The sequence below is a fragment of the Triturus cristatus genome, chromosome 6 (assembly GCF_964204655.1).
Source record: "Triturus cristatus chromosome 6, aTriCri1.1, whole genome shotgun sequence".
Classification (NCBI taxonomy): Eukaryota; Metazoa; Chordata; class Amphibia; order Caudata; family Salamandridae; genus Triturus; species Triturus cristatus.
In genome coordinates this window covers 946,936,327-946,948,404 of record NC_140589.1, presented here as the reverse complement: position 1 = coordinate 946,948,404, position 12,078 = coordinate 946,936,327, and the positions used below count along the sequence as shown (strand labels likewise).

General features: G+C 44.4%; 1 protein-coding gene across 9 annotated transcripts in view; it reads right to left on the bottom strand.

The window, feature by feature from the left end:
• Nucleotides 1–12,078, bottom strand: part of SASH1 (SAM and SH3 domain containing 1) — a 546,848-nt gene that overhangs the window by 52,958 nt on the left and 481,812 nt on the right. For all 9 annotated transcript variants that reach the window (XM_085611636.1, XM_085611635.1, XM_085611634.1 and 6 more), the window contains one exon: nucleotides 6,149–6,292. In XM_085611636.1, the coding sequence (XP_085467762.1) occupies nucleotides 6,149–6,292 (144 nt within the window). The remainder of the gene's footprint in view (nucleotides 1–6,148; nucleotides 6,293–12,078) is intronic.

The window sequence follows — 12,078 nt, the reverse complement described above, 5'->3', positions numbered from 1 at the left end:
GCCTGTGCTTCGGTACATGTTGGAGTACGCTGCTCTCTCTCTGGTAAAATTAAAATGCCAATCTCTACACCATGGCACTGGAGAGCCTGGGACATGCAGCCCCAACATTATGTACAAAAGATGCCAGGCTGAGATGGGGGGAGGCCATATGTTTCCCCAACCCCCTACGTCCCCCCCACTCCTGAAAGATTTAGAAAGAATACCCAAATCTGCCTAAAAATTCAGCAGACTGATGGGTGAAGCGTCGGAAAAGCACAAGTGTAAAACTGAAAGTGCACGTCCTGCAACGAATAGGTGCAAAAACGCATTCTAAAGAGAGAGCACGGTAGGTTGATGCACCTGCTACATATATGCGTACTGCTCACAATGCACAATAATGGCGTTAGACTTGTCACAAAGGTCTGCCTGATACTCCGAAGCAAACCTTACTCTGTGACCTTGGGGTTCTTAGAGGGACCTTACAGGTCTGCCGCGTTACCGTAGCTGTCAGTGTTTTTCCGTCAGCGAGATTTGCATGTGAGCGCGGGCTCCTATCCTGGATTTCTGCTGGCTCATTCTCCCAGCCTGTGTGCCAGGCTGCTGTGCATCCACTCGTAACGGGTTTATATGTAGCGCTCTTAGTCAGAGTCGGCCTTCGCTACAATAGCGCCTCGGGCACAAATAAATATGTCGACCCCGCTAGTGCCAGTGAATTATACAATCTGCCGCCATTACCAAAGCTGTTGTTCCGGTTTTCTTTGCTCCTTGTCTGTTAGCTGGCAATGGCAGTCACTTGTTTGTATTTGCAGCGATAAAGGATAAAGCGCAGCACTCCTGAAACGGGCAAAGCGCTGAATGAAATTATGTTAAAGTTCCTTTTTGCGCATGCGTATAATGTAAGGTAGCACGCGCATGTTAATGCGCGCTATTTTAAAAAAAGACAATTACGCTGTGTAAGCGTAACAATACTGTAGTTAGGCAGTGCTGCTTCCGGAATAACCGGAAGTTACCTATCGGATGAAGCCAATAATAAGCCCACTAACAAAGAAAATGCCAAAGTTAACTAATGGCAAGCGGCGAGTAATTACCAAGCGATAGGCGGAGTTTCACCACACATACAGATTACTAGATGTCTTGGAGAGACCTAAAAAGTAGCTAGCACACAAAAATCGCTTTATGTTCAGCAGTCATCAGCTTTTCACTGAAAATGGTGCAAACCTGCCAATTAAACAGTAGATGGCGCAAACGAACCAAAAAATACAGCGAACACTCAGTTTGTTTCTCAGTCGCTAGTATTGCTGATTTGATTTCTGAAGGGAGTCTCTGGAACAAGTCATGGGGAAAGAAGGATTAATTAAAGTATGCAAAGGGAGATCTCATTTTCCTTTGGGAGGGGAGAGGCTGTAAAATCCGCTGTATCCAACTACTCAAATCAGCCTTTGACAACATTTCCTGTTAACGAGAAAGCATCGTCAGATAGAGTCATGTTCTCTGGAATCCCAGGTCACGGGATTTTGCATATTGGCCTAACTATTCAAAATGCAGAGGACGCAAGCGTTGAGCGCCACAAGCCACACCACAGCGTCTCCTTCCACATGGCCATTCACAAAGTTGCCAAGGTTCCAGATTTCAATGTGTGAAACTTTCACAATATCAGTGTAATTATGAGTGACATTTCAACGACTATGAGTGACACTTTCTTGCGAGCAAAATCAAGCAATAAAAGTGTCTCAGACTAGCTCCAGCTCCGGCCGCAAACTGCACTGGACATTATGCAAGCCTCAAGACAGGGAGGCTGAGGCACACGTAGTTGTTCTTAAATTAAAAGTGTGTGTGCTCATGATCATAAAGTCTATTGCACGTTATTTTGTGTAAATAATAAAAGCTGCACTCTGTGCAGACGCGTGGTACACTGGAATGAACTGGTTTTGTTAGAATCGAGTTGAAAAGTGAAGTCACCGCTTCCTCCGACCACCGCTCCTTTCATCATTCATGCAGAGTGCTTAATAAAAGGCGCTTTCAGGCTCCGACCGAATACATTTTGCAGATGATCATTCAGAATTTCATTCGCGTACACACCGGCCACCTGACTCGCCTCTCTGCTCGCTCGGGCCGGCTCTCAGCTGCAGGGGCCCCGGTCAAGACCATCATGGCACCGCAAGCTCATGTCATGATGCAGCCTTCTGAACTGCCACCCACTCGCGCCATGGGAGGGTGGCAGCCTTCTGACCTCACTCATGTCTCGGAGGCACGCATTGGCAGGCACTGACGTGACGTCAGTCAAATATGCTCCGCTGCTGCAGTGATGAAATGTAAATCCAGTGTTACATTCTAGCGAGGAGATTTCAGCCCAGCACTGCCCCCCCCCCTCCCACCCCCAAGAAGTCTGCCGAAGAGCGCACACAGTGTGCTGCCTGCCTGTGCCACTGACTCTGTGTTGTAATAATAACAGCCATCGCACTGGCCGGTAGCGCTTCAGTCAGGTACAGGCGCCAATATGCGTGAATTCGCATTTCAGCGGGGTGATGTGGATCACCACAATGAAATGCATTAGTCTAACGCCGGATAAGTGGTACTTGGCAGGGCTGAATTCAGGGGGAAAATTATATCAAACGGTGATAGTAAAGGTGAGCTGGAACCCCAGCACAGAGCGCACGGCCGGTCTAGAAACCCAAATGACCCTGTCGACTTTTGTTATACCAGTCCCCCTACGGTGAGCAGCAAGCGAGCCTGACCGCTACAAATGGGGACTTTGGTGGTTCTCCCCCCAAGAAAATTTGGGGAAAATTGGTGCATTCCACAACATTTGTCATCATATATTCAATTGTATTCGCTTTTAAAGCATAGTAAATGATGACCTTACAGTGCACCAGGATAAGGCAATCTTTATTGGGGCTCTTTAATGATTCCCTCACTTTCACCCTCCAACAGTACCTCTCAACTCTCCATAGTCCCTCCCTCACATGTATTTCATTTGTTTTATAGCGCCTCTCATACCAGCATAGGGTGTCGGAGCATTTCACATCACACACATACACAGACAATAAAACATACATGTGTTTATGGTTTTTATCAACCGAATAAAGTGGTTTTGAGAAAATGTTACATATGCCAAGGGAACTACAAAGTGGAGGATTCACATGTCATCCATACTATTTACATTTTTTTTTTATTTAGAGTGCTTGGTCTGGAGATGCACAAACTCAAGATTCAGAACAAAACATAGAGGTTAGGGTTGACTTTTATAATAAGAATTAATTTCTACTCAAACAAACCGTTTTAGCCACATCAGGATCATGAAAGACTGGGGGGAAAAACATAACTTTCTGACCTGTACAATGCAGTTTGCATGCAGCTGTATGAAGGCAGTTCATAGCTCACTGTGCTAGATTACGACTGTAACTTATGAACTGCACAGTAACAAAAGAATCTCGGGGTAGTATTCAGGGCTGAAGGAGTCGGACGTTTGTGGGCTCAGGGCAGGGGACAGGTGTGGGGGGTAGTTTGGGTAGGGGGTAGTTTTTGGGGGTCAGGCCTTTTCAGGCTGAGGGGCGTTTTCAGGGCTGGGGGGGGTTGGAGTTTTAGGGCTCAGGGCAGGGGACAGGGGTGGGGGTAGTCCGGGGTAGTTTTGGGGGCGGGGGGGTCGGGAGTTTTAGGGCTCAGGGCAGGGAGTAGGAAAGGGACAGTTTATAGGCTAAGTGGGAAGTTGTGTTGAGGCAGGAAGTAGGTGTAGTAGATTTTAGGGGGTGGGGTTGGTTTTGGGGGGCTAAGTTTTAGGGCTCAGGGCAGGGGACAGGAAAGGGACAGTTTTCAGGTCGAGGGGGCAGTGGGCTGGGGGAAGTGGGGGTAGGTTTTAGGAGGTGGGGGCTGGTTTTAGTCCTCAGGGAGGGGGGCTGTGGTCGTAGTAGTTTTTAGAGGCTGAGGATCGAGCATTAAGGTTCAGGATAAGGAGTCGGAGACGTTTATAGGGCGGGGCAGGTAGAATAGACCTCAGGAGGGCCAAATTTTAGGGCTCAGGGCAGAGGGGCAGGAGTGTGATCTTTATCACACAAGTCCCTTTACCAATCATGTCTTTACTATGAAATTGAGTGGTAAAGGCATGCGTGGTAAAGGCATGCGTGGTAATGACGCGGTCGTGGTTAAGACTGCGTGGTTCAGGCATGCGTTGTTCCATCACTCAACCAAACCCAAGTATTCCCCGATCTGACAGCAAAGCAACAAATTGCCTGGCTGTGAAGCCCAACTCTCACCGATTTGGTCTGTTGTCTTCCCTGGGTCTTGAGAGATTCAAGAGCAGCAGAGAAATGATGAGCGTCGTTAGACTACCTAGAATCTCTCATGTTAGTCTTGGGTCTACGCAGATGCATGCACACAAGCATGATCAGCTGCATCAGTCCTATGCTTTAAAGAAAGCGGAGAGACGGCTTCAAAGATGGAGAGGAAGGGAATGCACCGAGGGTGGTGCAGGAAGGTGACAGAACGCCAAAAAGAGGTGTTTTGTGTGGGGAACAGTGAGAAAAGAGAACATTTAGGTGGTGTTAAGGGTGCATTTGGATGGTGGCAGGATGTCAGATGGTTGTTCTTATAATTGAGCAGAGGGGTTTCTAACACCAAGTGTGGTGGTCTTGTGTGGCTGATCCCCAGGTTGGGCAGTACTTGCCTATTACTTGCCACCTCTGTGCTGCTCATCTCATTATGGGAAGAAGGTATGATAGAATGGGTCCATACATAAAATTCTACATGGGTGACTGTGAATAAAGGAGATATTTTTCACCCCGAGGTTCCGAGTGACTATGTAGACAATTCAAGCTTCACTCTAGCTGTCTATGTGATGTCACTCAGAATCTGTTGGTGAAAAACACCCTCATTATTCACACTTACCAAACTTACATTCTATATTATTACTCAAAAGGGAAAACGTTGTCAGTGGAGATAAACCTTCCCTTAAATCCCCCGAAAACGTCCTAGAGACGTCTGAGGAACTCTTCCACCCTTTCAAGATACGTAATAATTTTGGGATTCATTTTCAGCTCTCTCTAGCGACATTATGGGACTTTGAGCAAAATAAATAAATATTAGCTAAACAAGGCAGAAAACTGCAGTTCAAATGTTAACAATTACTGGCCAATTTGCAGTTGTCTGAATGTTTACAACATTGTCAGGGGGTCTTCCGTTCATACTCCTATATACTCCCCCTGCCACTAAACCTATGATGACAGAAAAGCTTTCATACTGGCCAAAATCCAATACGAAGTTAAACAATTCCAAATCTTGATTCTGTTATATTTGTTTGTATGCCAAAATAGCTGTTAGCTGTGCGAGTAGCTCATCAATCTAGCCCTTTCAACATAATGCTCGAAGGAGCAGAATATGTCTCATCAGTGTCACAGTACACCGGTCTCTTTTTTGTGACATCATGTTTTGTCATTGTATGCCCATGTATCAACAAAGGAGCAGACTGACCAGTGGGTTAAAATGAGGTAGTAGAAGAGGCTGAGAGGGGGGTTCTTCATAGCAGGTGAAATATTTAATGCCTCGCAGCTCAACAGGAGTACAAGTGAAACAATTCAAAGTGACTAGGAAGACAGAATTGTAGTGAAAAGAGGCATGCTTAAACTGTAAAAATAAAGTGTCAGATCTGTGAAAAATGTTCTAAAGTTGAATGGAATCATTTAAGAGTACTACTAAAAGTAGTGAAAATCATTTCTTTTGAACATTGGAATGTTGAGCGCTCCATTGAAGACAAAGGAGTGCTCCAGACTTCTAATGTCGGATAGTAGCCCAGAGCATCAACATTCCAATGTTTAACAAAGGTTCCACTGAGTCCGAGGGGATTTCAACCCCCTCAGGCTTCGTGAGGTCTTTTTTTTTTTTGTTTACAAATTAGAACATTTCGCCCTCTACGGATGGAATGTTCGAATATCCTTAGAACCCTCCGTAGTGAGCTCTACCAGCCATTAAAGGACCGCTCACTTGTTAAATGCCCTTGCACGCTGGAGCGGGTCTTTAATGTCCGATAGAGCCTGCTCTGGCAGGCCCTAAATCTATAATAGTTCCTGCTCACTTCAATGTCTGTTCTATTGCACATTACCATATTTATTTCAGCCACAAAGTCCTTGAATCCTGATGGGAATATTTGCTATAACTGAATCCGCTTATTCAGGCTTACCTGTTCTGCCAAGGTGCTGCTGTATTTTTTGGACATCCTTTTCCTCATGGTTTCTTTCACAGACTTCACCTTTTTGCCAAGCGACATGCGGGAGGTAGAGGGCGACTTGATGACTTCTTTGTAAATAACTTCCCCTTCATTGCCCTAGAAGTAAAAAAATGAAGTTGAGTGCCCTTTCTGCTGGCATAACCACTACTTCTGTTAATAGTAAAACTTTGCAAATTCTTTCGGCCCTCCAAATGCTGTAAATCCAAGGTGCTACCAAAAAGTAAACCAAATGCAGAGCAGCAAAAATCATCTGAAACAGAAGCAATGCAGGGACAGATAGCTGAAGCCGAACCATGTGCTGGAAGCACCAACCCATCAGACTGCTAAAGAGACTGACTTTGTCCAAGAGCACGTGTCAAGTATATAATAACATACATTCTTCAAATTGCATAGACTTTCCGAGATGACTATTTCATGTCTTTCCTGTTCTATATAGATCTCCCCTTCCTTTTTTCCTACAAAAATTAAAAGATTACAAAATGTTTATAAAAATAAACAGCGTTGGCAATGCCAAGGAGTCTGGATTATGAAAGTGAATTGTTATGTTATGGAAACGCTGCAACTCACCCGAGGGGGCATCTCGGCGCTATGGTAACAGATCACAGACCACTGCGCTAGGGTAACAGACCACTGTGTGCCTCTGATGGGTTTAGTCACTTTATAAACCATTATATATGCACTGTAACTCACCTTTGCAGTCAAGCATCAATCCATTCATCCATCCATCCACTAACATATTCTTACATTCACCCTCTGACACAACCACAATAAAACACATACAAACTCAACAACATATGTTAGATACATACCTGTCAACTCACACGGTGCCACCATGTGTCACACGATTTTGGCTCTCTTCACACGGTGACCAAGTGAGGAGCCAAAATCACATGGTGGCACAGAAAACAAGCTGAAAACCACTATAAACCGTGTATTCCCAGCTCGTTTTCAGAGGCTGTAAGGAGCAGATGTCCATTAAAAGGTGTAAAAACACCCCAGGACATTGGCAAAATTGGTTATTTTGGGGAGGGATGGGGGCTTGGTGAGAGGCTGAGTGTCTCTTCGATAGCTCTCAGCACCAGGCCCATCCCCTCCTCACATGGTGAAGTGAGTTTGTAAGTTGGCGGCATGAAGATGAATTAAAAGAATAAAAGTGGAATAAGAAAATATGCTGTCTAAATACGGTGGACATATGACTGCAATAACGATCCTAAACAAAGCAGCGGCTGTCCGTCTTGTAGTGGGATTGTACAGTTTATTGTTGTTTTGAAGGTCCAGTACGGTTCCCATGTTTAAAACCAACATATTTGCCAGCTGGAATGGTAAAACAATGACACACTACAGACAGCATTCCATAATGGTCGCCTGGTTTAGAGGAAGTGAACACGCAGGATGCAGCTTACTGCAGATTAAATGAGAGCGGCATTCAAGTGATCAGTTAGCCCTGCTCCGAGAGCTGCTGTTGTCCTCTTGAGAAAAATTAACAGAGAAGCAAAGAAACGAAAGGGGAACTATAAAATGAGAAAATTGAAAACTAAAGGACTGTCCAAACAGCCCTGACACTAAAGCGCACTCATTTTGAGGTGGATGTGCACATGGGATCAGAAAATGCCACCAATAACAGGGCAAGCGACAAGAGAGACAATGGCTGGTGTGAACTGAACCATCACCCCATGCACTATGCTGTCAAGGATGGAGGTCAACTGCAAATGACACTCTGACAGACCAATGGCAGAAGAGATTCAATGCAGGAAAATACCTGCCTATTGGCTTTAGCACAGTGTTATAACAACCCATCCTTAAATACCTACCACATTTAACGCACGCTATTCACAATAAGTAAGTCTGGTCTACTGGCTCTGCAATAAAGTTTCATAATAAACAGATTGTACCTATGGTATCTGGCATAACCTTTCCCAATGAACAGATAGGGCCTATACCATTGGCTTGACATGACAGCCAACATAGGCTATCCCACTGTAAGCTTTGTACTCTGTGTGTTAGTGAGCCCTCACTAGGCAGCTATACTGATCCGGGCTCAGGCAGCTGGGTAAACAAACAAAATAATCACAGCTGTGTGGAGAGGAAGCACTTTTTCTGTGGAAGAACACAACTACTCCCCAATCAAACATTAACTCCTGTCCATAAACATGTGGTGAGACCCCAAGCGTCTCTCTGCAGTTCTCCGAAAAGCTCTTTTTTAGATTGAGCACATACGCTCAGGCAACAGCTGCACTTTCAAGCCAGACCTTATAAGAGGTTATAACTGTTGTGGCGGATGTCAATTTAGGGTGCCACTAACATTATATAGTTTACCAGTGTTCTTTTTTCAGTATACAACACCTAATATTTCTCTGTTAATGATGGGAATAATTCAAAAAATGGTCAAAAGAAAACAAAATGGTTTGTCATGGGTAAGATACACACGGGCTGTCTTTGAACATGACTATTAATGCCTTTAACTGTCCTCTATTAAACAGCTGTGCAGTAATGCTTCAAAATCACTTTAATGCATTCCACTGACTTACACACGACGAGAGAGAAACTTGTCAATTGCCTTTAAACATAGTTTTATGTTGACGTCATTATAGATTCACATACTATGCATAATATTGCCCTCTGATGGCTGTGTTTTGGAATAACAGTTTTTGTACAAAACCCAGATAATGTTATCAAACATCTCTCCATTTTATCCCATTTCCTGGGTACAAATAAGGCAAAAGTAACAGTGCCATAAAAGGGCTCCTATGTTTTCTTACACATTTCGGTCAGCTCTCGCAAACGTTTTCAAAGGGAATCTACATACACCATTTTGAGGCATCCACATAAACATAAAAAGCTTCTGTGACTTGCCTCATTCTATTCGGTCTTTCACAAAATGTGAAATGAACTACATATGGCATCCATTCCATCATCTACTTGACCCATTACTTGTCCTTATATACAATGATAACAAATATTCAAGTGAAATTCCATAAATAAAGACCACAGAAATTACTTGCAACTCATCTTATTATTCCATCAGAATGGTAGTCTTAAAATCTGCAATGGATCCCTAAAATGCACATCTTATTTTTTCATTACCAAGGATTATTGATGACCTCAGCTGTGCAGCATGGCTAAATATGAAAAAGGTCTATGACGTGGCTGGCTGCGTAATTTTTTAGGTACATGCTGGACACATGTGCGTGCCTACAATACGAAGCAGCACATTTCTTTCTTTGTATTTACACATCTAAGTTTGAAAGGTAAACAAAAAGAGAAAATAGGGAGAAAGTGATTTAAAGGGAACGGGGGGATGGAGAAGTAAGACAAAGGGTGGGGATGAGGGGAAATAACATGGAACTGCGGGGCCAGAAGCAACACAGTGGGCGCTGGTGGGGAAAGCAACAGGGAAAGAGCCGGGTGGGGAGCAGATAAGCCCACAGGCGAGAGAAAGCAAAGTGGAGCTGGGTGGGACAGCCACATGTACTACAAAGCAAAACGGGGGGAGGAGAGACTCAAGTGGGCGTCATGGTGGTCAGCGGGAGAAGCACTTGGGCGAGTGAGAGAAACACAGCGCTGCGGAGTGGGCAGGAGAAATAGACGAGGAAGACAGCTGGAAACCATATAAACTCTCATGGTGTGCTTAAACAAAACTAAAAAAAGTAGTTCTTGGAATGTTAGCAGTGGAAGGACACAAGTAATAAGGAAATGCTCTGGTTCAGGGGAATGGGGGCGGGGGTAAACACAAGAAGAAAAGGAAGGAAAGCACACACATGAAGAAGAAACAAAAGCAAGCGAATGAGAGAGACAGTAAAGCCAACCAACGGAATGCAATGGGAGCGGTTCTAAGACCATTGTAAGCTGATAATACATCATATCACCAACAGACTGCTTGCACTGTCTGGTAGGCGCAACCTACTAGACAGAGGTCCTGCATAAGGAAGGGCGGGGTGGCGGAGTTGGAGGTGAAGAGGCCCCGCTTAAGGGAGTTGGAAAACTGAGATTGTGTGAGTTAGTAGAATGAATTAAGTACATGTGGTACGTTCTGAGTGAAGAGCTGCAAGTTGTGGACACTAAGTAAGTTTACATAAGTCTATAAAGAGCCAGCGATTCTGAAAAGGGCAGAATTAAAGATGTCTGATTAAACCCTCAGCTCTGAGTGACGTCTAACGACTGAGAGTGAAAACTAAAGGTAATCTAGGAGAAATATTTTAAATCTTTGGTCACCATCTTCGGATTCTTTTTTTTTTTTTTTCTTCTAAAGTCTTCCTCCTGTTTTTAATAGTTTCCCTCCTGTTTCATCTTTCTGGCGGAGGAGGGTGGGATCGTTAGTGAATCCAGAAAGTCTTCAAGATGCAAAACTACACCGACAGGTAAGAAAACTTCGTTTTGCAGGGTGAATATTTCTGGATTCACTATGCAGTGCATAGACTTGTAGCGGTTTGCTAGGTTTGTGGTGACTGGGTGGAACATGAGCGTTGGTTACTGAATATGTGTTGTAAGACCTTCTGTCCCACTTGTGCTTTATTGTTCATCTGAATATCTATGCAGTAGTGCTTAGTGAACGTGTGCACTGAGCACCATGTTGCTGCTGGGCAAATGTCTTGAATAGGCGTATTTGCTGGAAACGCAATTGTTGCTCCTTTATTCCTTGTTGAGTGAGCATATGTAGCTCCTTGTAATTCTTGCCTTGCCTGTTTGAGGCAGAATTGTATGGTCTATGCGATCCATCGTGCAATGGTATTCTTGGTAACTGGTCGTCCCAGAAAACTGCTGGCAAAAGACACAAAGAATTGCTTTGTTTTCCTGCATTCTTTTGTCCTTTCTATATAGTGCATTACTGCCCTCCTGGCATCCAGTGTGTGTAATGCCCTTTCTGTGCGTGTGGTTGGTTTTTGGAAAAAAACTTGGTATTAGTATTGTCTGGTTTATGTGGAACCTTGTCACCACCTCTGGCATGAAATGTTGATCAGTTCTCATTACGATCCTGTCATTGTGTATTTGTAGGTAGGGCTCTTGCAGTGTTAGCGCTTGTAATTCGCTTACTCTTCGTAGTGATGTGATGTGAAAGCCACTAGGAAGGCGGTCTTTAGCGTGAGCGTATGCAGTGTTGCTTTATGCATAGGTTTGAATGGTGTCTTCATCAATTGAGTAAGCACTACATTGAGGTTCCATGCTGGAGGTGGCATTCCGTTTGGTGATGCGATCCTTTTTCTCCCTTCTAGAAACCTCTTTCCCACTTGGAAAGTAAAGAAACTCTTCCCTGTTTTTCCTCTTGTGTAAGCCACTATTGCCGCTAAGTGCACCCTTAGTGATGTGTAGCTTAGTTTATTTTGTAGTAGATGTGCCAAGTACTTCAGTAAAGTTGATTCTTTGGTAATCATTTTCTGTAGTTTTTCCCTAATGCACCATGTGAAGAATATTTTCCATTTTGCTACGTAGCACTTCCTTGTGGTAAGCCTCCTTGCCTCTCTTAGCACCGCCATTGTGCTTGCTGGTAGTTTGAGGTGTGCAAACTCTAAGTCTTCAGGAGCCATGCTGCTAGGCTGAGGCTCTCTGGCTCTGGGTGTAGCACCCTTCCGTTTTGCATCGTTAACAGGTCCTTTCTTGTGCGGAGCCTGTGTGCAGGTGCTTGTGCCATCTCCATAATCTGTGAGAACCAGGTTTGTCTGGCCCACTGAGGTGCTCTCAGTATTAGTGTCATGTTGCTGGTTCTGCATTTGTTTAGTACCCTGTGTAGCAGTGGTATCGGTGGAAACGCGTAGGCAAATGTCCCTGACCAGCTAATCCACAGCGCATTCCCCAGGGACCGTTTGCATGGTTGTCTGGTTACGAAGCTTTGGCATTTTGGTGTGTTGCAAATAGGTCTATTTGCGGAGTTCCCCATTTCTCGAATA